The sequence below is a fragment of the Palaemon carinicauda genome, chromosome 26 (genome assembly GCF_036898095.1).
Source record: "Palaemon carinicauda isolate YSFRI2023 chromosome 26, ASM3689809v2, whole genome shotgun sequence".
Taxonomy (NCBI): Eukaryota; Metazoa; Arthropoda; class Malacostraca; order Decapoda; family Palaemonidae; genus Palaemon; species Palaemon carinicauda.
The window spans coordinates 83,906,552-83,931,279 of NC_090750.1; the positions used below are offsets into that span (position 1 = coordinate 83,906,552).

Sequence of the window (24,728 nt, forward strand, 5' to 3'; positions counted from 1 at the left end):
ATTAGGCACCATTAGGAAGCAACAAAATGTACATTTATTTACAAATTAAAACACATTATTTTTTCAGAAAGTTATGTTATTTACAAAAATAAACATCTTAAAGTAAAAATATGAATATACTAATCTTGACCAAACACTATCATTCATTTTACTTGAGGCGCTTTTGCTAGCTATGGAATAACAAATATATGCAAAGTAACCAAAAAGAAAAAAAAAACAATTCCAAGGAATTATTTAATCTCCTGGAGAAGTCTAGCGGCCTAGGATAATTCCCAGAGATCCAAAATGGGGATTCAGATTATCCCAACCAAAAAACTTTTGGAGGTACGGATTATCTAAAAACAACACATGTGCCCTGCATGGCTATTTTCTAAAGAATTAACAGTAAAATGCCTAAAACAATAGGAATTTCCACAAAATTACCATGGAAATAAGATATTCCTATAAAGTTTTCCCACATTTTAAGATAAATTTTATGCTCCCATAAAGATGATAAATTCCAATAAGAATTCCCACAGATTGAAGACAAACTTTGACCTCCCACGGCATCTTACACGTGAGGTCATTTCTCCCACGATTTTATGGGATATTCCCATAAAACGGCAACACTGTCAGACTTGTCATGGGAAGGGATCGATTGACTGTCTGTCCGTGAGTTTTCTGTGGAAATTCTTAAATTGGGTTTTTCTTGGGTGCTACTATAGTGTGAGGTCTACCGCCATATGTCGCCTACCCAGGTAGAGGGTGAGGTCTACCGCATGACCAGCTTCTGTTGGCCTTGCTCGCACCTAACCATAAAAAACGTGACCTGTCCACGTGAACTGCCCATATAAAAGGAAGCAAATGGAGCTTCTAAATCTTGCCACGGGCTGACCAAGGGAATGGCCCATGTCAACGAGAACTGTTGGCTATATTCTACAGCAAGCAAGCAAGCAAGCTCCTACATAAGGACGCTAAAACGATGATTTTGTTGGTCGTCAGCTGTTCCAGTCTCATCTTGATCATTTTTGCTGGAAGGGGATGAGAAGAAATTCCAATGATCTATTTGTGTCATTCTTAGAAGATGTACGAAGTGTCTCGCTAGAATAAATGTATGGAAATATATGATACCATGTTTGATGTACGAAGAGTGTACAGTATCGCTAAAATAAATGTATGGAAATATATGATAACATGTTTATTTTTACCTTTATTCCTTTTTTTTAATGTAATTAGAAATCCAATTATCTATTTAAGTAATTTTTAGATATGTTTAAATTAAGTGTTTATTGCTTAAACAAATGTATGAAATGTGTTTTATCCATGAGGGACGAATAATTCAGCAGTAGACCTCACGCTATAGTAGCACCTTTTCTTGTTCCTCTTTGATACAACACAATACTCTAATATATATATATATATATATATATATATATATATATATATATATATATATATATATATATATGTGTGTGTGTGTGTGTGTGTGTGTGTGTGTGTGTGTGTGTGTGTGTGTGTGTGTGTGTGTATGTTGTGTGTGGGGGTTGTAAACCTCAGAAACATAAGCTGTTCAATTGGTCAAAAAAAAAAGTTTTCCTCAGAGTCTGTTTTCGTTAAAATACAACAAATGCATCCATATATATATATATATATATATATATATATATATATATATATATATATATATATATATATATATATATATATATATATATATATATATACATGTATGTGTTCATCAAACGAATTTCAAAGGTAATTTTTAGAATGAAAGCTAATGAAGATTTGTTTTTAGTATATTCGGGGACAAAGGTGACACCCGAGCCGAGGCGAACGTTCTCCACCGAAGTCTAGACAAATATGTTCAGGAAATGCAAGGTATTATCCCAACTGATTTCGAGGTAGAAATTAAGAATTTCATTTATAATACTGTCTTTAGTACAGGTAGAAAGCTTAATTACAGTAATAAGAATAAGCTTAGAAGCTTTGCACCTATTATGTGATAAAGTGCCCGCAAACTTATTTTGCGGAGTGAATAGTTAAGAACCAGGACAGCGTATAATTGCACACATCAACAGTTTTTATAAACACAAACAAGTAAATCTGCAGTAATAATAATAACGTATTTTTACCAGCTCAGTCTAGCTGTTGTGTTAGCTTTATCCCCCACTGGGACCAGACCGACGCGCGGAGAGGCTGTCTCCCGGTCTCCGTACTCATGGTCACGTAATATCTTACGTAAGACCTCTCAACAGAAAGGGTACACGGTTTTCATTGGCGTCTGCATGAGATAAACAATAAGCCTTAAAAATGCCGATGAGATTTTTGTGAATATTTATAATAGTTACTCCTAAGCTATTGAAAAAGAAACCAGTTTCTTTCATAACTTCGAAAAATTACAAGAATTTGGCACAACGTGTTAGTTGTTACCACATCTTTTGTTACTACCACGATTATGTTCACGTTGCTTTTGTGTCTTAACAAACATACTGAGATAAGTTTTGGAAAGTATTTTCCACAAAACTAGTTTGTTAGTGTCATAAAATCGCTATATAGTATTTCAACAGAGATACCTTCCACTCGAGAATGAAATGTACTCGCATGTCAGGCCTCAGTAGATGTAAGATGCTGGGTACGATGCAAGGAATGTCATTTTCTAATCTACCGGGAAAGAAATCCAAGCATCAGTTGAATTGTGTCTTTTATGAATAAAAATTCAAAAAGAAAATGAATTAGACTGCTCCCAGTGATGAATAAAGTAGCCATGTAAAATGTCATAGGCTTGCAGTTTCGTGCTCTTCAAAAGGCCGATAAACTATTTCTGTCTACCGCAGCTTCTCGGTATTGATTTTCATCCACGACATATCAAGTCAAATACGTTCACAATCATATATATATATATATATATATATATATATATATATATATATATATATATATATATATATATATGTGTGTGTGTGTGTGTGTGTGTGTGTGTGTGTGTGTGTGTGTGTGAATGGAGGAGTTTTGATTTAAAAGTTCAAGATGGAGACAATTGGCGAAATCTAATCGAGGCCCTTTGCGTCAATAGGCGTAGGAAATATATATATGTATATATATATATATATATATATATATATATATATATATATATATATATATATATATATATATATATATATTTGTGTGTGTGTATGTGTGCGTGTGTATGTATGTGTGTGTGTGTGAAGTCGTTTCTTGAGACATGGTACAATTAATATAAAGAGAAAAATAACATAAGACACTGCAACATTCATTCTTTATCAATCAAAGGATGAATGTGACAGCAATTGTTGTGATATTTTTTAAGCCATCCCTAATAAGGAAAACAGATTAATGTTACAACATATATATATATATATATATATATATATATATATATATATATATATATATATATATATATATATATATATATATATATATATATATCATCAGTCATAACTAGTCCACTGTATGTAGGACAAATACATCAGACATGTGCTCACAATCCCGTTTGTTTATGGTCTTTTTATGCCAGTCTATACCCGCAAATTTTCTTAGCTCGTCAATCCATCAACTTCTCTTCCTTCCCCTGCTTCTTTTGTAATCTCTAGGTACCCATTGCAGTATTCTAAATGCCCATCTGTTATTCCATTCGCATTATAAAGGACACCACTGGTCAACTGATATACATAATTAATGTTTTTTGTTTGTTTTTATGCGGGAAAAAATTAATATGTCATTGCACGGCAATCCTCCTAAATACATGATTTTATTTTATGATATATTAAAAACTGAACGTCAAGTTTTATCTAATTTTAATCAGAACTGGATAAGATTAGTGAATGAAACTAAAGTTTTAATCTGTGCAGATAAGAGAAACTAGCAGGCATCAGAAAATGCAGATCAGTGCACAGGCATTCGATAAGATACTCACGTAATCAAAGATAGACAGTCGAAGAAAATTAATGATGTTACTCACGATCATTTGCGGGTTAGTATCATCGAGAGGAACAAGTATAATTAAATGGTATACAGGTGACAGCTGGTCCAAACCGGAAGCGTAGCGGGAAAAACGACAATACCAACGTCCGTTGCAAACAGAGCCAGGTGTATCCGTTTTTTTAATAATAGCGCTTTTATAGGGTAGATTATAAGTGGGCTACGCTTGAAAGTAACCAACATTGCCTTTAACGCTTTTATTATTATTAGAATTATTATGTGTATTGAGCGTAAAAAAAATTGTAAACTTAGTAAAGATGCCCCAACACTACAAAAAGCTCCCACTATACGTTCGAAAGACTGAAGATATTTTAAGGGTTTCAAAAAGAAGAAACTTTAGACACTTGTTTTCTAAGTGCTTCGATATTGTGGATCTGATAATGAACGAGCAATAAGAGGTGTGAATTATTGAATGCCTTGGAATGTATACGATGAAATTACACTGGCTGCCGGTAAAGGCGAGAATTGAATACAAGCTACTCTTACTAACGTTTAAGATACTGAACCAAAATATCTAAAAGAATGCCTGAACAAACTAGAACTAGAAACAAGTGTTACCATAAGACAAGTGAGTGACAAACATAGACTATCTGAACCAAGAACAAATAGTAAATTTGGTGAAAGGGCTTTTAGCCACTGTGCGCCTAGACATTATAATAAACTGCCCACTGAAATGAAGGACCTAAAGGGAGCAATTGAACTTAAGAAGAAACTAAAGACGTTACTTTTCACAAGATCATATGATTTGGAAGATGCTGCAATCAAGGAATTGTATAAGTTATAATGAAAATGTTTCGTTAGATGATTGATATGGACCCGCCCGAGTAGTTCACTCGACTTCAGTGGAGGGTTGGATTTAAACCCAAAACAAGAAACAAGAAGGGTTCCCTTGCAGTATAGGACTAGAAAAGCAGCCCTCAAAGTGAAGTAAGGTAGGTAAATTGGGTCTGCATGCATAAAAAATTACTTGTAACCTGAAAGCCTTTTCAGGAAAAATATTCAAATGTTTAAAAAATGAATTGGGAAGTAAAGAATAAATTATAAGAAATAAATAATTGAAAAAAAAAAGATAAAGAATTCTTACTATGAAACGAGACTCCGTCACAGTGGCTTACTTTTAATGAAACTCATTTTTAACACTTATTGTATAGTATACATTTCTGTTCTAAACCAGCTAAGTAAAATGAGAAGTTAAGATCCTTTGTAGTTTACCGTGTATACCACCTAAGGTACGTACACTGATTACAGTATACCCCGTTAAGGAGATTCTTAAGGGTACACACGGGCACATTATTCTACCTAATTTCTCTTCCTTTTGTTTTTATTGTTTATATAGAAAATATTTATTTTAATGTTACTGTTCTTAAAATATTCTATTTTTCCTTCTATCCTTTCCTCACTGGGCTATTTTTGCTGTTGGAGCCCGTGGGCTTATGGCATCCTGCTTTTCCAACTAGGGTTGTAGCTGAGCAAATAATAATAATAATAATAATAATAATAATAATAATAATATCAATGTATAGGCTTCTATGTCGTTGCTTACAAATCAGTATTTTGTTGACACATATGACAAAATACTCCCATTAAATTACCATATAGGAACATTGAATTCGTTCGCAAGGAACAGGACTGTATATGGCTGGTGATTGCTGAAGCAGTATCACATTACAACAACCTATATTAAATGTTCAAGTCCCTCAGAATTTAAGAGATTGGGATAAAATATCATGGATATTATTATCATTATTTGCTAAGCTACAACCCTCTAGTTGGAAAAGCGGGATACTATAAGCCCAAGGGTTCCAACAGGGAAAATACCCCAGCGAGGAAAGGAAATAAGGAAATGAACAACAAGAGAAGTTTAGGAACAAAAACATTAAAATAAATCTCATATATACTGTAAACTATAAAACTTTAAAATGAGATGAGGAAGAGAAATAAGATAGAATAGTGTGCCCGAATGAACCCTCAAGCAAGTAATAATAATTATAATGATGATAATAATAATAATGATAACTAATGATTCAGACATGACCCACTCCCGTCTGTCTATGGTCTTTCGATGCCAATTGCCACTCTATACCCGCAAATTTCCTTAGCTCGTCAATATCCTTGTCTTCTCTTTCTTCCCCTGCTTCATTTGTAATCTCTAGAGACCCATTCTGTTATTCTTCTTGTTCATCTATTATCTGTCATTCTCATTATATGCCCTGTCCATGTCTTTTTCTTGCATGTTTTTAGAATATCCTTTACTCTAGTTTGCTCTCGTATCCATGTTGCTATTTTTTATTCTTAACGTTATTCCCATCATTATTCTTTCCATAATTATTTGAGTTGAAAATAGCTTATGTTCTAAGGCTTGAATAAGACTTCAAGTTTCTGATGCGTAAGTTAATACTGATAAGACCATCTGATTAAATACTTTTCTTTTTACAGAGAGTGGCATTTTACTTTTCATATCTAATTTTGTTTACTAAGAGCCTTCCATCCTATTCCTATCCTTCTTTTACTTTCGGTCTCATGTCCCGGGGAGACACTTACTGTCTGGCTTAAGTCTGTATATTCATTAACAATCTCAAGAGGTTCGTCCATATTCCTTGTTTGTTGTCTCTGCATTTTAATTAAGCAGTATTTCAGTTTTACTCATATTCATTTTCAGTCCTACATTTCTGCTTTCTCTCTTCAAATCTTCAATTACCTTTTTCAATTCCTTCCATAATTTACTGAATAGAATTATCAATGGGAAATTTTAAGTTCCTAGGGTATTCTGCATTAATGTTAATTCCTACATCTCCACAGTCAAAATTCTTAAAAACATTTTAAAGAGAGGTGGAGTCTCCCTGTCTAACTCCTTTCTCAATCAGAATTTTCTCATTATCTTTATGTGTAGTTTATGATTGCTATACTTCAAGTCTTCTAACATAAGATTAATCGATTTCTTGTCTTTGAAGTGCTTTCATTACTGCTAAAGTTTTGATAAAAATCAAAAGCTTTCTCATAGTCTATAAATGGCATACCTATTGGTTTATCATACTCTGCTGATGTTTCCATTAGCTGGTTAATTACATGGACATAGCCAGTTGTTGAATACCTGCTTCTAAAGTGTGTCTGCTCTCTTGGTTGATTAGTGTAGCTGTGTATATATATATATATATATATATATATATATATATATATATATATATATATATATATATATATATATATATATATATATATATATATATATATATATCACTAAATACATAATCTCTCTCGATTCTAAAAACCGTATGTAGGCCTATAAATTATTTTTCTGCGAAGGAACGTGCTTTCAAAATTGATTACTATTCTTCTTACGTCAGATAAAAGACATTTCTACAAGAATAAGACAAAAGCGTCACCTACAAATCATTGATACCTAAAATAGAAAAAAAAGTAGGCCTACTTGTTGCTCTTTGAAATGAATTCAATCGAACAGTGATGAGGATAGTTTTTGTCTTTAAGGAGAGAGAGAGAGAGAGAGAGAGAGAGAGAGAGAGAGAGAGAGAGAGAGAGAGAGAGAGAGAGAGAGAGAGAGGGAGATTTTAACAAACCCGAGACCGGGTTTCATTAGGCAATGATGGTAGGCGCAAGGTCTATAGATATAAGGACCTTGGGTAGACGCACAGAAATAATAGACATGGTGTGGATTTCTGAACTCGGCCTAACAAAATGACTACCGGAAATGGCTAAACAGATGCTAAATTAATAATAATAAAAGTATATTTAAGAGTAAACGGCCAAATATTACATCGCCTGACCCATATTTCACAAATTATATAAAGCAAGCGTGTATCCGCGATACTACCCGGTCTGCCATATGGTAGTACAGCAGACTGAGCAGACGGTCCGTAATATCAGATCCATATGAGGGAAGTTATGTTAGCACGAAAGACCCTTTCATGCATTGATTTTCACCGAAAAAAAATATCAAATGACGGCGAATAGTCAAATGAGTACAGTTACAATAAATCTTTTGTTATAGTAAAAGTCCAGAATTCATAATACAGCATTGATAAAACATGGTCGCATTGGGGGTTAGTTTTGATCAGCTGTAATTCTTGAATATCTTTTTAATTGTAGGTTTAACGGAGTTTTTATATTGAGCCATGTTATATAAAGCGGGGAATTGACATAAATGATGTGACATTATGTGTATCCTTGATGTGGGGTCAAAATAATTCCCTAAAACATACATGTAGGTAGAAATGGATGTTTAAACATGGCAAATAATTTCGGTACTTGGGTATTTTCCCTTATTTTCAATAAGAAGTTCTCAATTTCATTCATATTGACATGTAGTATATCGGTAGGCAGAAAACTTGCGTAATTTGAACAATAAATTAAGAAATTTCCCGCCATATGGCATCATAATTAAATTACCTCACTACTTTTAGCTTTCACCTAGAAATTGCAAAGGAACAAACTTTTACCACGACTTTTACTGAAATAGTTTTACACATGGTTGTCCTGCATTAAGTAGCTGACAGGAGTCTAGTACGAGTATATACGCAAAGGACCAAAATAATCAATAAACATCCAGAAGGAAACGCCGGGTCATCTGCTACACAGCGTCCCCTAATAGTACGCATGCGCAGAGAAGAAGCTCCCCCACTAGTAGTTTCTCTCCATTCATTGGTCAGAAAATTACGAGACGTTTAGGGGGAGTAGAAGCAAAAGATGGTTACCATTGGCTGGCTAAACCAAACGACGTTTTGATTGGAGGAGAACAGTAGTGAGTAAATGTGAGTCAATCGCGACTGGGGCCGCTAGTGAAAAGTGAGTTTTCTCTCAGAGCCACGCTGACGTTTGTGGTGAGCAGGACGTTGCTGTCGTAGTTGGAACCTTTATTTTAATTTTCCTTCACGGATTTCACATCTTAAATGGCTGAACAGGAGATGGAACAGCAGGACTTCACTGAGGACTACAGCGGTGGTGATTTTCAAGAGAATGGAGGAGGTGGTGCCAACGAAAAACCGGATTCCGGAGAGGGGAAGGCGTCTGATGTGCAAGATAGCGGCGCGGCGGACGCACCCGGCCGGGATGACGATAGGTATGCCGAATTGTTAGTCTCGTCCTTTTATTTGTTCTTATTTTTACTTCTTAACACTTCTTTCTCACCCTGATTTTCCTATTCATTTAGCAGTGTAGTAACCCCCGTTCCTCCATTTAATTACATTCCATGTTCATTTTTTTTTTTTCAATGTAATGGGCGGCGTAGCTTCACCCGACTAGAACGATGGGCCTCGAGTGGCGTCCATTTTCTTTTACCCCCAACCTCCCCCCTCCATATCAATACCACGTCAAACCGACCGTACCCTCTGCTTCATTTTAAGTTTTAGTTTCTCTTAATACATTTATTGCTATTGCCTTCCTCCATAATACAGTACTAAGTTTTTAAGTTTACGCCAGGAGTTTTTTCTTGAAACGGGTCCATCAGTATAACACGAGCTATATATGTCTTTGGGGGTTTGGACACGTGCGATATTTATATTATAGTCTATATTTATCTTACGATTAATTTTATTCCACGGTGGGGCATCACCCAAGGTATCTCATTTCGGTGGTCGTCTCCCTTTGAAACTGGATTTCAAAAATCAAAATGTCTGTCACCGGTATTTAGGATCGTACACGCTACCCTGCACTTTTCGCTCTTTGTGGTAATGGGAAATTCCAAGTGACTGTAACACTTTTATACAGGCAGTTACCCGGATGTGTGCCTCTACGTGCTATCGTAATTAAAGGTATAGCGTTTTAGAATGATAGTAATATGCTAAATAGTCTACCTCATGGGGTAAATACGAATAGCACCCGCATTTATTATACCATGATGCGTATCATCCTCGACTCTCTTCTTGAATTATTTTATGAAGTTTTCAAAAGAACATTTTGAAATTCCAGACATGTTTTCATGCCTGGAAAAATGAAATACTGGGGAAATAGAAAATAAATGAGGTTAGGTAGTACATACTACAAACTACCCTCATTTCCCTTTTCTTAACCTAAGTGTTTAGCATTTTATTTAGGGACTTTAGTCCGAGGCTATCAACTAGCCTGGTTGTTCAGCTATACAGATATTGATTAAAAAGACCACTAGGAGCCTTTGTATATCAGCGGCCAGCTCCTCCCACGTGCAGGGAAAACGGACACTAACTAACCTAACCTACAAGTCGTGTCCTTACCTGCTTGCAAAAGGGAGCTAACACCCCCATTTGACCCCCTTTACACTGCCGTATTCGTAGTCAGCCAACATTATACATGCAGGTGTCCTCTTATAGTAATGGTTAAAAATTACTACCCATGCTACAACCCTAGTTGGAAAATCAGGATGCCAGAAGGCCAGGGGCTCCAACATGAGGACGTAACTACAACCCCTTTGGAGATGTGTAAGGTTCTTGTAATTACCGTAAAGTCGAAACTGTAGCTACTGTACGTCTTGATACGTATCGCGTCTCGTATAGCTCTTGCTAGGCTGTGGCTCGCTTCCTTCACAAATAAACTTCTTGGTCCTCCGATGAATAACAGCTATACAGTAAATGAAGTGTTTTCAAGAACTTGTGGTAGATGAAGTTACAATTAATTTTGATATACATTGAACTTCTCTTACGGTTGTGTCCTCGCAACGTTAGTCGTGGTGGAATTAAAAGGGTCTGGTTCGCTGTTCTAAAATACAGAAGGCATAGATACAGTTAACTTGCTTTGTAACTAAAGCTAAATAATGATTGCCATGGAAAATAACAAGATCTTGTAGGCTAAGCGGTAACAAAGTACCTTTCCGCAGTAACCTACCATCAGTCCCCTTAAGTAAACAGTGGACTCGTGCAATAATGTTGTTTGTATATTAGTCGAAAGACAATAAGCCCTAATGCCCCAGAGCCCATTAGAGAAAAATGCGAAGAGAACCTGCACTTGTCCATTTTATATAGCAAGTTCCATTTTTGAAAGAAATTAGATACTGTATTTACCAAAAAGTCCATGCAGTTGGAAATAGGAACATTGGCACCATTTTCATATGGGACCTCTAAACATACGACTATATAGCAATTATATCGGTAACTTCTTCGTATTTTAATTAATTTTCTGTATTATAGCAATGTTTTAATCGGATCACGTATGTAGTTGAACAGATCAAAGAGAGAATGGGCCTTAAAGGTTGGCGATTAGCCAAAAAAGTAATATGATTGTGAAGATATTACAAAGTTATTAGACTGAAAGAAATAGTGGCCCAGTTCTAATGAAAAAAAATTAAAGAAGTTTGTGAGGGGAAAACTTTGCAACAATAGTTGTGTAAAAGTACAGTAATTCTGGAAGAAATTGTCGGCTAAAGTGTGCATTGTAATAGGCCGACAATGAAATTAAAATGATCCTGTACTCGTAAGACCTCATGGTATCAGTAGTCCCTCAATGTAACTTCACTTTATTGAAAAATATTAAATATTTCTGTGACTAAGCACTACGTTTCTGGAAGCAAGTGACATAGTTTTCTACGCAGCCTGCCTTAATCTATGCTGGTTACAAATATTGAGCCTTTTCTTTAGAAGCCTAACCTGAAGTATCTTAAGTGGTCTGGCAAAGTTAGTTGTGTTGATGTTGCTATTCATGTGCTCTTTAATGACTAGTAAATGTGCTAGGACGTCACAAGTTGGAATCATTCTATCAGGGGTACTTATTACAAAGAGCCAAGGCTTGACCTGTAATGCTTAAAATGGAAAGCATGTCCCCATGCTCTAATGGGGAATTGAGGTTTCATAAAAATTGTATTGTAAAATGTCGGTACATTGGTTTTAAATCCTAGTCGTACTTTTTAAGGGGAGGAAATTACTAACTTTTTTTTCCCATTGTATGTTTCAATCCGCTTCGATAGTATTTCAGAGGATTAAACTAATTGAATTCAAGAATATTGTCATCTCTAGGATCTTCTCAAATGTTTCTTTGATCTTCATTATTAATCACTTGAAAACTACACCTGTAGAAAGAGTTAACACAATGAAGATTGTAAAGTGTTTAGGATGAATGGGTAGATCTAATTTGATAGAAAATCCTTTAATAATTAATTTTCCATGCTATCAAGAAATTAGTTGTAGTCTTAAGATTGAGATTTTTTTCAGTGTATCGTAATTATTTAAGTCTTGAATATTCTTAACTTTTTTTTTAATATGTAAATGGCTGTTAATGTTAAGTTTTTTAGTTGTCATGAATTAGAGGAATTTATCAATTTTTAGAGTTCTCGAGCAAGATAACTAATTTATTGATTTGGTTGATCTGTTAGGTGGAGAAAGAATTTGTCTATAGCATTTAGGATATGAACTTTATTATGGTCTGAAACACAGAAGCCCGTTGCAATTTTTAGCTTGGAAAGAAACTAAATAATTCACACTTTATATGTATTCTTTTAGAATGGGAACATAACTTGTCTCAAAGTATTATGCAAGATCATATTACTGTATATCCTCAGGTTCCTGCTTTGGCTGGCCTATATGGTGGTGGTTCTCCACTGACCATTCTAGAAGTGGCCTGTCTTCAAACAGTTTTATCCAGGTTCCTGTTTGTGCACTTCCTTTCTAGACTCAAATCTTGCCATAATGCCCAAACCTCCATAATTCAGTCTCCAAGAAAGTCATCTTTATGCTAATTTATTTTGTTGCGTCATAAAAGAATGACAATCTCCACCCCATAGATCAACCATGTTTTAGCTTATAATTGCACACCTTTTAGTCGGAGCCTTGCTCTTTGAAATAAAAAAGTGGGTTAAAATGTGGGCATAAGATACGCTTGCAGTTTTCCAAATCCTCGGACAATGTAGTTTAGTCATGTTTGAGATTCCATGTACTGCACAGTCATTTCAGACAGACTTGCTGAAATCCAGTTCATTGGTTAGTGGCCACAGATAAGCATTGAGCTTGAGTTTTGCTCTACTAATATTGTGTGCCTTTGCTGCCACCATAATTCACAAAGAAACTAAACCATGAGTTGGTTGAATTTCTCATTTAAATAGGCTAGCATGAGGAGGTACAGATAATTATGTATTGCATTAATTTTGCTTTACTGAGTGAAATGTTTGCGTTTGTATTCCTTGGGTTTTATGTGAATTTTCTTCGCTATCATGTAACCATAAAAGTGCCAGCGCCATGATGACCTTTTTACGTGGGTCTAAATGTTTTTGTCCGACTGTCCTAGGTTGCTTAAATGTGTTAATATTTTGTCTTCCTTAAGCCTTAAGACTCTTAAATGTTAAGATCGTGTGACGAATCAGAGATATGGTAGCAAATGCGTTTTCATTGTGCATGTCAGTCCCCCTGCTGTGAAAATTTTCATTACGTTACCCATGAGCTATGGTTGACAGTGGTGCGCTCTGTAAAGTAGTCTCCCCCTCACTCCTGTGCTTAGACTCTCCTTTATACAGTTTAGATAGGACATCTTTTTTATTGTGTATATTAATTTACTAAATATCCTGTATTCTATCCATGTTCAGAGGATTTCCCATTTAGTATTGTAAGAGAAATTTTATGAATGGCTATGCTACATGGCTGGTCAAGTACCAGGGGTGTAAAGCTTTACGATATTGACAGGTAACTGCTGGCATTTTTTTTTTTCATTGTCGAGCCCAATGAGCAACCTGCTGAAGTTGTAACTTAAGTCTTATTGCTGTTGGAGTCTAGCTTTGATAACTAGTGAAACTTCTCGGTTCAAGGGAACTTTGTACATTACTACTTTTCTTGTAATATATAAGAGTATAGAGTAGAGGTATGTGAAGTTTTGTTAAATGATGGTACTTTTAATATTTTTTTCAGGATATCCAAGTTTTCAATGCATTACTCAAGCGTATTGAATTCAGCGATCATTGCGTATGTGATAGTGCTTAGGGGATGTTACTGTTCATACAATGCATTTTTAGTCGTTAAGGTTAAGGACTTAAAAGAAAAAGACCCCCATTCATACATTTCTTTGGATTTATTAAATGGTGTCCTCTGAACAGTCTTAATTTTTTCCTTTTGTTTTACTGGTAGTTTTTCTTTTCTATTAAAATGCAGTACTAATTTGAATATTAAAGAAAGTTGGTAAAGTAAAACACTTTTTGTAAAGTGGGAAAGTGATTTTATGTATTGCTAATCATTGGTTAATTTATTTTATTGCTCAACCAATAATAGTATTTAAAGTCTTAATGCATCTGGGAAGTTGTTATTGATTTGTTTGAAGGCTATGTCTTTTAAATATTTAATTCATATTAACTGATTTCCCTTATGGAGTTGATATGGAAGTAATTTGAAACTGATAGTTCTTAAACAAAAAGTTAAAGTGACTTCAAAGATGTATTTAGTTTTTGATTCTGAAAGGAGGATTTCCAAATTTTGCTTTTTCTTTTGTTTTGGATGCAAATCACTTTCCTCCTCGTCAAATTAATCTGCCTGAAAGCTGCCCAGTTGCTGTCTTCAAATCATCATGAAGGTATAACGTAAGCCGGGCACCAATGGGCATCTTGCGTCTTGATCCAGCTGTATGTTCTCTGAATTGCCTAATGGTAACGTAACGAGGTAGCCTAAAAGAGGTAACGTAACGTCTCTAGGGAAGGTTGTGGTGGTGCTTTCCACCCCTATGGACTAACAAGAGACTCCTCTTTTCTCTAGGTGGCCGCTACTTCGGGAAGAATGTTGCCCTCTTGTAGTGCACGGCGACGACATCAGGGTATTTATCTTGTTCCTTGTGGTCCAACATCTTTTTTAAGCAAAGGTTACCTCTCTCCTGCCCTGTTTCCAATTTAAAAAGGTCAACTGTCGTTCTAGGCGAATGTCTTTTTATTTGCGGTATTAGCACTAGAAGCATTTTCATCACAGTTGTAATTTTTATTCCCCTAACGTTTTTATTTGTGGTTGTGTTGCCCAGACTATTTTCAGAGTTAAAAATATCTAGAGGACAGGGCAGTTGTAATATTGCCAAGTATATTGTCTGTCCTGCTGAAGTGGGTTAATGATTTGCATTGCTGCCTTCCTAAACTTCACGCTGTAAGTGTCTCACACCCTAAGGTAAAGTACATTCACTCAGTCAATTCACTCTTTCTCTCTCTCCCTCCCCATTCCATGCTATTGTCAAGGAACTTACATCAATCCTCTATTTCAGGAAACTCTTTGTTGGTGGACTAAGTTGGGAAACGACGGAAAGTAAGTGGAATTGTGTTGGGTTTCATAGTTATGTAAAGATAAATTGTGATTTGGGGTTTACAGTAGAGTTCCTTGTGTTAAAAGATTCTCAGATGGGTTTAGAAAAGTACAGTACAGTGTTAAGTAACGGGTTTTTAGTTCCAATGTTGGTAACTGTTCAAGTTAGGCTCTGAAAAAGCTTCTATTGTGTTCATTCAAAGTATTCTATGGTGGGCCTAAACTAGTAAGTCATGCGTGAAGAATTGCAACCTCTATTCATTTTTTAAAGCTTCATCTTGTAAATATTTAATAACTAAATTTTATACATTTGATTTTGGGCGTATTTTAAGAGATCAGGCTGTACTGTAAGGGGTTAAGTTTGATTGAAATTTTTTTCCTTAACGTATATTTTATCATTTAGCATAAAGTAAATATTAAATAAGTAATTCCAACAGTTATTCAGTTGAAATTGCTCATTGTAAAGTTTCTTTTTAAGTTCTATCGAACATGGATAAAGACAAATGTCCTGTTCATATAGGTACTGTATGTTAAATTAGACAGTAGTGTCATTATGATGTGCATTGACTTGCAATTGAGTACCCTTTTATAATCTGTTAATGTTAATTTCAGCTGAACTACGAGAGCATTTCAAAAAATATGGCGATATTGAAAGTATAAATGTCAAAACAGATCCAAACACAGGCCGATCCAGAGGGTTTGCGTTTATTGTTTTTAGCACGTCCGAAGCTGTGGATAAGGCAAGTACTGCAATTATTGATATTTATATTTGTTTAGATGTCATCTATTTTTATGGAAATGTAACAAATGCTGAGGTAGATGAAAAAAAAGTGTTGTTTTGTCCAGTTGTTATAATGGTATGGACGTTACATGTTTACATTAAAGATTTTTTTTTTTTTTTTTAGGTTGTGATCTATTTCATGAAATATAACTAATACCAAGTTTTCCATGTAGGTTATAGATGCTGGTGACCATGTTATAAATGGTAAAAAAGTAGATCCAAAGAAGGCGAAAGCGCGTCACGGTAAAATATTTGTTGGTGGCCTCAAACCCGAATTATCAGACGACGACATAAAATCCTTCTTTGGACAGTTTGGCAATATTATAGAAGTTGAAATGCCTTTTGACAAACAAAAGAACCAACGTAAAGGTTTCTGCTTCATCACTTTTGACCAAGAAGCCGTAGTAACAGATCTCCTCAAGACCCCTAAACAGTCTATTAATGGACACGACGTAGATGTCAAGAAAGCCACTCCTAAGCCAGACTCCATGATGAGAGGAGGTATGCGTGGCGGAATGAGGGGGCGCGGTGGGATGAGGGGACGTGGCAGAGGTTGGGGGCAAGGCTGGAACCAGGGCGGCTATGGCGGTTACAATCAAGGAGGCTACGGCGGATATGGTGGCTATGGTGAGTTGTCTTTAGTGTTTGGTTGCAAGTGTATTTTTGTTGAATGAATAGTATAGTGTTAAATTTAATTGTAATTGATGCTATTCATATTTGTCTGGGTATAGCATAGTTTTGAGAAATAATTTAAAGATACCTTCAACCTTTGTTTTATACTGACTAAAAAGTTTTTTGCTGGGTAATCGATGAATAGGAGACAAAAAGAATTATGTAATGTTCTTATCTCGGTCACATTTTTGTAATAAGCTATCCAGAGTAAGGGTGTACAGAATTTTTTGGGAGAAAGCGCTTCAACTTCGAGTGTACTAAGATTACGACAGGCAGTTTAAAGGTTGCTCATAAATTGGGAAGGCAAAGAGGCCAGTTTGAAATTGCTGTCTCAGAATGTCCTTTTGATCAGTATATGCGCATATAGTCAGGGCTCAAGCCCATTACCCCCGAAGTTAGCACCAGTTATGGCCGCTGATGACTCGCTCAATTGGTAGACGTATCGTCCCCCTTAGCTTACAAGGACAGTTCTATGATATTTAGTATTTTAGTTGTTTGCTCGTAAAATTTTCAGCATCGTAGGTATTTAGGTTATTCAGCTTGTACGGTAGGATATTAAAAAGAAAATGTTTTCGTTATGTGAGAAGACAGATTCCAGAAGTATTTTATTGTATATGCTCATTGTTCATGAAATCCCCCGTTCACAGTAGTTTTCCAGTTTTATGAATTTTACAGTACAGCTCCACTAAAATTTGAATGCCCTTTTATTTTCAAGTTTTTGTCTGGCAATCTGTAAATCAAATTATTGATTCATGAAAATGCCTTAGGGCATTCAAGAGGTTTTTAACCAATTACTTCCCATCAAGCTATATGCTGGCTGAAGTCTTTCGTATTACAGTACAATATGTACGTTTTTTAAAATAAATTTTTATCCCAACCTCAATAATGGAGCATTTTGCTGAAATTTGTCAATAGTCCATAATGAGACTGATTTGGTTGTCCCTCGCTTTGATACGAGTGAATGCCATACAAAATTTATATTTGAATGCTGGAACTTTGAGTATTTTAGTGTTCCATGATGACGGGGCCAATGATGAAAGCGAAATATTAGCCAAACGTTTACAAAATTTGGAGATAAGAATTTTTTTTTAGGGAATTAGGTATAACTGACAAAGGTTAACAAGGTACGTTTATTATTAGGTCTGTTAGGAAAGTAACATCGAAATTAATTGCCACTTTATTGGAAGAAAATGAATGGGGTTCAGAGGGACACTGCAAGGCCCCCTGCAGGCGTACTGGTTGGTCAGTCACATTAAGCACGCTATAGGTGGAGAACCTTGAGGGAAAAGTAATTGTTCTGATGTCGGTACAAGCCCTTTTTGTCTTTAATGTGGAATATCTTCTTGGCCAAGCTAGAACAGCAGAAGATAAAATTCTTAAGAACAAGGTTGTGCCAGTTGGGAATGGGGAATGCCCACTGGCTGTTTACTGTTTATTCAGTTTTTAGCATTGAGTGTAGAAGGTTTTCCATAATTTCATGGTGGAAACCTTCAAGTAGATTGACTTTTGAAGGTGTGAACACCATTACCTTGTTGCTCCTAATCCTTCCATCCCCCATCCCTTCATCTCCTGTGTAGACCATCAAGTGACCTGTTAACTTTATTACCTGGTGCAGTTGGTATTGTATGGAATTGTCCATGGAGAGGTGCCAAGACCAGGCTTTCCCATCCTTCAATTTTTCCCCCAAGGCCACTGTTGCCTCTACTCCCTAACACATTCCTAGGTATCTTGTTAAGGATCCTATTGACCTAGTAGAGCCTTCATCAAGAGCTTGTTAAGTTTCAATTCATCGGAACTGCCTAGTGCTGTTACCCCTTCGGCTTTACTTTCCATGTTTCCTGCTTCCTTTAGGGAGGTAGTGCTAGTGGTGCATTATGATCATTACTTTGAAGGTCTACGATATTAGAACTACATCATCTAAGTTTCCATTCTGGCTTGCCTTCTGTCTTGCTGTCTTAACGTCTTAAATGTTATTGAATGTAGCAAGGGGGGTTGTCCCCAGTTGCTCGTGTAGAATTGACCCCAGGCCTCATTACTAAGCCTTGAGGACCAAATTCTTAAATTATACATATGGTTCAGCGTTGCTTCCTTCCTGGTCAATCTTTCAACTTTAACTTCTTATTGCAAATAGCTCCAACTCCTTGAATGTTATCCCCCTTTATCTAGGCTGTGGCCTGTCAAGTTTGTTATCCTGTCAATCTGTCTGATGAGATTTAAGTCCAGTTAATAGTGTTTAGGTCCTGTAGGCACTTTTAATGTTAGGTTGGAAAGTGATTTACAGCGGGTACCTTCGTCTGCTTACACCTCGTGACTGGAAAGGTAACATTTCTCGTTCAGGACGAACAACACTGGTCTTATCGACACTCAATACAGTGCCTCTACCTCTTGCTTAGGAGTTTCCGTAGGTAAGACACGGTTTGTATCACCATGAGTTCAAAGTGCAAAATTGGTAAGTAAGTTGCATCGTTTCTGAAATACAAACCCAGATCTTGTGTTACAAAAAACTGATTATTATCAGAGGTCAACCAGGATGTGTATTCTCCATATCCTTACTGGCCTTACCACTCAACCTTTTATCATGATAATTTTGTTAGTTTCTTGGTAGTGGCTACTCCAGCTTCACCTTGAGAGATATCCACATGAAAGACTTAAAAGGGTTTGTATTCTAAGGAAGTGCAAATCAATCACTCACTAGTGGCAGTTTTTACTCTGGCTTAACCAACTATCCTAGATGTATTCCCTTTTCCGATTTGAGTTTAGAGATAGTATACTACTGTTTTGTTTTTGCCTATTGGCTTCTTAAGGTACAATAGTTATGAATTTTAACATGGTACAATAAGATATTTAAGTTAAAGATTTATGGGAAAGTAATACTGTAATAATAACACTGGTTGCTTGTGCAAATTTTTAAATACAGAAAAAGTTAATTTTCTCGTGTCAAATGTATGCAGAAAAGTTGACAATACTCGCCGTCAGCTAGCTTTGCAGTAAAGCCCCGCCCACTGCATGCGAGCTTCCCCTCCAAGGTGTATGTGATTGGTTAACTCTTGAAAGGGGAAATATATCACTTCTGATTTTTTTTTTCTTTTTTTAAATAATTACCAAACGGATCTAATTCCATTAGGTGATGTTCACTCTGTGCATGATAACACAGATTGTCTGTCCCAGAGTTGTGAAGAATACAATTACCTCTGATAGAAGATATATTAAATTTTATTATAAAGAACTCTTATGACAATGAAACTTGTCCTATATTGATTTTAAGAGCCCACCATTACTTTTTTTTTTTTTTTTTTTTTTACCAGTAGGCTTAAGTAACCGATCCCCAATAGAGTACATTTGAAATGAAACATAGACTAAACAGTCAGTTCATTCTCATGGGCTAGCCTGTGAAAATCAGTTAGATTTAGCCTGCTCATATTCTATGCCAAATGTTAGAATAAACCTAAACATCAAATTCTATTGAATGTTACGGTTAGATTAGGCCTCCACAAAATTATATTTTGAAGGAATAATGGGATCAGGGTCCTAAGGCATCATTTTCCTTCGGCAATTGGTCCCCCCAGATTTTTAGGACTAGTAGAGTTCTTATATGGTGTTTAGAAATTAGGACCGGATCTAGAATCTATAGAACTAAAAGCCTCAAGTGAGAACGTCACAATAGGTTAAATTCGTAGGTGTACACATACGTTCACATCTGAAATGTAATAAGAACGATTCAACGTAGGTCTGTCTAGTGTTTTGATATTGCGGGAGCAACTTTACGTAAGCTACATGTCAAAATCTTATACAGTAATTTGAAGGAGTACAGTAACTAATTGTATATCCTGTGCCTGTAGGTGAATTTAAGTAAATTACCGGTTCTTCCAGTTTATGGGGTATGGTTTCTTTGGAATACAGGATTCATGAAGATGACTTCCAATGGCTTTAATGCCTTTTCAATTTTTTTTTTTATTTACATTCCTGTATGTATTAAACGTAGACCTCCCGTCCACCGTATGTGCGTGTTATGTGACCTAATTTGAGTGCTTGTCCATCAGTGTGTGAACGGTAGCGATGAATTTGATTTTAAGAACAATAAAATGTGGTACAGTAATTAAAAATTATGAAATCAGCAGGAAATACCAATCTGCATAGCTCTGAGATAGTCTTTTGTGTTTTAATTGGGAATGGTGAACATACTGGACAATATCAAATGGTAATTATAACTTTCTTGTAAATTAATGTGCCTCAAATATAGCACATGTTCATGAGTCACCAACATGATTTGGGTGCATTTGTTTTACCAAAACTACTCCTTACATAATTCATGTTTTCCTATTTATTTATCCTTTTTTAGATAGATATATTTATATATATATCATTTGGTTATTATGGGTAATATGTTGCCTTTTTGGATTATCAAACTTTTATTTCAACTTGGTAAAACAACCATTGCTAAAATTAATGAAACTGAAAGGAAATACAAATTGATAAGTTTGCGAAACCATTGCCAACCAATCAGCTTCAAGTGATGGCAGTGACGTAGCAGTGGGCGGCGCTTCTACTGCAAAGCTAGCTGACGGCGAGTATAGTATGTACCTCATTTATTTACTATTGAAATGAAGAAAGTTAAAAGTCCAATACTGTTTCTCATAGCATCATTTTGAACATAAGATTTCTTTTGATTTTCTGGTTGTTGATATTGATGGGGACTTTTCATCAGGTGGCTATGATTATGGGGGTTACGGAGGCTATGGCGGTTACGGAGATTACGGCTACGGTTACGACAACTACGGGTATGGCTATGGATCTGGTAATTATGGTAAGTATCAGGCTCGTGTTTGTAATCAGCAGTTGAGTGCATGTGGACATCTTTTTTGTGGGATAGCCTTGTTTACTTGTATGTCGTTTAATATGGGTTTCATACTTAGGTGAGTTGTAGCTAAGTTGATATTAGGGACGTAAGAATAGAATGTATGAAATTTATCACAGTTCTGGGAATTAATTGAGAGTGATCAAGTTTGACTGGGAAATTCCTTTCATTCATGATTGTGATCAGGCTTAATTGGTACAGTAATGTAGATTTTTCTGGTAGGTGATACTTTGTGATGCTGTAGTGTTATGTTTGGCAAATTTAGGGCACAAGGTTAGTGTCGGTGTGATTTTCAAGATGTGTGATGGATTGGTCATTACCTTGAAGAGAATTGTCTGAATGTTGCCGCAAGTAAACTATTCATCTGTAGGTTTGCATTTTCTCAATAAGTAGAATTCTTTTACTATAAGTCGTCTATTTTCTTGAAACTTGAGTAGTGACTTGTATTTTAGATGTGTTAAGAGTGTGGTATTTAGTTTTGTATTGTAATGTAGTTGGAAATTAGGGTAATAGAAAGTAAATCAGCTGCTGTTCCTTTTTGAAAGGCAGTTTCTATTTACGGGGGTTACTTCTTTTTCTTAAAAAGTTGCAATGGCTGTGTATACTTCTTTATTGAAAGGCCACAGAGATCTCAAGATTTGTGCATTTAATTATTTCTTTAGTTTGGACAATTTTTTTAGGTACACTTTTGTGTTTCATTTATTGCAATATTTTTTAAATGTGGTATTGTGCACCATTTATAAAGATGACTGGTTATCCTATTAATTCAATGTAATTTTTGGGATCTAAAGGTATTCATAAGGCACAGTAGATACAAATTTCAACATTCACAGTAGATACAAAGTTTGATATGAATTTACTTGAATTTCATGTCCTTGTTTGTGTATGAGGGTTATTTGTCCTTGAAATACAAAAATAGGGTGTTATCAGTAGTTTTTAAGGTTGTTGTATCCTTTCTAAAAGTTAATCTTTGATTTTTTACAAGTTTTGATATTTTATTTCATTATTTAAAACTTGAATCATCTATGTAATTGTAGTTAATTGGCTGGGTCATTTATTAGTTGCTTAATATATATTTTTGTTTTTACTTTTAAGATGTCTACACAACAATAAGATTGTAAAGTAGGAAAAGTCACATTTTTTTCTAATCACTTGCATGAATTGGACAACTTTGAAACAGTCCAAAATGATAAATTTGTTTTGTGACCTTATTTGACACACTTATTATATAGATCCCTGCATGTTGACCCAATTTAGTTTTTAGTTCTCGATGTGATGTGTATAGTAAGTAGAGTCATCCCATTCATTTATAATCCAGTTTGTTAACATGCTGGGGTCAAACCTGTACTTTTAGTCGTTCACCGAGACTCATTATTTATGGCATTGTTGGCTCTTACCAGGCGGGCAAGGGTACGGCGGGGGGAAGAGCCAGCACGGGCGTCAGCAAGCGCGGCACCAACCGTACTGAAGGACGATACAGCTATAACGGTGCTTCCTGGAATGGAGGCATGTACTAGCACCTACCCTACTCACTCCTCCTCGTCAAATCTTCAACTACCTCTGGTTTCGTGGTTCCCTAGATGAACGTTGTGACAAGCCAGACTGGAAGATATATTTTCTTTTTTATTTTTGGGTCCAGTTGCCGATGGTCAATGCATCAGCATTATTTACGAAGGCTTCCATCCCTGGGATGTTTTTTCTATAATAAACCTGTAAATGTTGGGAGATAAATACTGTAGGGTTTTATTCCAGTGGAAGAATAGCCTTCAAATTTTTGGTCTTAATAGGAGGTATAACAGGCAATTGTGTGCGAGTCTTCAGCCATGGGAACAGGTCGAGTGTCGTGGACTTTTTATATAGTGGCACGCAGAGTTCCTGCTAGTGTTTCCCTCCCATCCTTATTTTTCTTTCCTTGAAATTTGGTTTTTATTTGATCAACATTGCCAACATGTTTAACATAAAAAAAAAAAGATTTTTTAAGCCTATTTAGTTTCCATCTCCAAAATTTGTCTATGCACATTGTTATAATGGCTGCCAATGTTTCTTTATTATTATACTATTGATTTATATTTTTTGTACATTAAACCAATATACATAATTAGGATTAAGTATTGTTTTATTGAAGTACCTATGTAATAGGATTCTAGTACAAGGATTTATTGAAACTTGTATAAAAGAATAAAAGTGTATCTTCATGCTGTGTATTTTACAATCCTCTCTTGAAACATTGACCAAGATTGATAATTTGTTGTATTGATGAGTAGGTAAGGTAATACACTATTTCATGTGCAAAGTGTACATTAATGGTAATTGTTACTAAAAGAATATTTGATTAAACATTAGGGTATTTTTTGGAATAAAATCATAAATGATATCTTATATTTTTCAGTGCAACTTGTTAATTTATAAAGTAGGTTTTGTAAATATCTATTCATGATGTTTCATCCTTTGTAAAAACAAGTTTGACTAATTTCAGTGTTAGTGAAGGCTACCTATACAGTATGTATCTTTGTCAGTGAGTTATGATCATATAGTTTTTAGCTTTCTATATAGGGCTTGGATTTTAGTAACCCTTTTTATGTACTGTATTGGATATTTGTCAGTATTGACTCATATTTGCAATGTAAGCACATTGTGCAATGCACTACATTATTTAGTTTTGTTGTAGGTAGTTAACATGCTATTCTGTCCTGTTATAATGGTTGTCTGGCTACTTTGATAATAGTAATTGAATACTCAGCAGTATACTGCATGATTTAGAATATGCAAACCCTTGTTTTAATATTTTCAGAAATGTTCTTTCTTAAATCTGTTTAGAAGAGTCAGTAACTTCAAACTTTAAATTCAAATATTCCGATAGTACTCCTAAGTCTTAACTAGTAAAAGTAATGTCGATAATTGCTGTGTCCATATATTTTGATCCTCGTGTTTAGCATATTTTCGTAAATTGTGCAAACAAAGAAATAGATTGTCAGAATTTGATGTAGGGTTCCCACTGAAACAGTATATAATTCATGTGGGGACCAATGCTAGTATGCAGGCTAACACTATCGAACCTCTTGTGTCTATGGTCACCCAATAGTATCTGAAGCCATCCATTTGTTCAACAACATTTTAAATATATATATTGAAAAATTGTATGAAATTTATGAATACAATTTTCACAGACAGGTAGTCGAGATGTGCAGTACTTGTTTTTTATTCCAGTCTCTTTTTCTATTTAAATAAGTGAATCAGTGACTAGGTGCTGTATACAAGCATA

General features: G+C 35.3%; 1 protein-coding gene across 7 annotated transcripts; it reads left to right on the plus strand.

The window, feature by feature from the left end:
• Positions 1 to 8,779: 8,779 nt before the first annotated feature.
• On the plus strand, positions 8,780 to 23,574 carry LOC137619642 (RNA-binding protein squid-like). Of its 7 annotated transcripts, none has more exons than XM_068349846.1 (7): positions 8,780 to 9,070; positions 15,121 to 15,161; positions 15,771 to 15,898; positions 16,113 to 16,566; positions 21,116 to 21,184; positions 21,317 to 21,415; positions 22,867 to 23,574. In XM_068349846.1, exons 1-7 carry the CDS (start codon positions 8,889 to 8,891, stop codon positions 22,932 to 22,934), a joined length of 1,041 nt encoding a protein of 346 aa, XP_068205947.1. In that variant the 5' UTR covers positions 8,780 to 8,888; the 3' UTR covers positions 22,935 to 23,574. The 7 variants fall into 7 exon arrangements, with proteins under 7 accessions (XP_068205947.1, XP_068205945.1, XP_068205950.1 ...); XM_068349844.1 differs by having other exon boundaries at positions 21,317 to 21,413; positions 22,854 to 23,574; XM_068349845.1 differs by having other exon boundaries at positions 8,781 to 9,058; positions 21,317 to 21,413; positions 22,854 to 23,574.
• Positions 23,575 to 24,728: the final 1,154 nt, after the last annotated feature.

Bases quoted from the DNA above. Each gene is read 5' to 3' on its own strand.
- LOC137619642 (XM_068349844.1), top strand. From the start codon at position 8,889: ATGGCTGAACAGGAGATGGAACAGCAGGACTTCACTGAGGACTACAGC. The intron at 9,071-15,120 runs GTTAGTCTCGTC...CCTCTATTTCAG, and splicing joins GACGATAGGTATGCCGAATT to GAAACTCTTTGTTGGTGGAC. The intron at 21,185-21,316 runs GTATGTACCTCA...ACTTTTCATCAG, and splicing joins GCTAGCTGACGGCGAGTATA to GTGGCTATGATTATGGGGGT.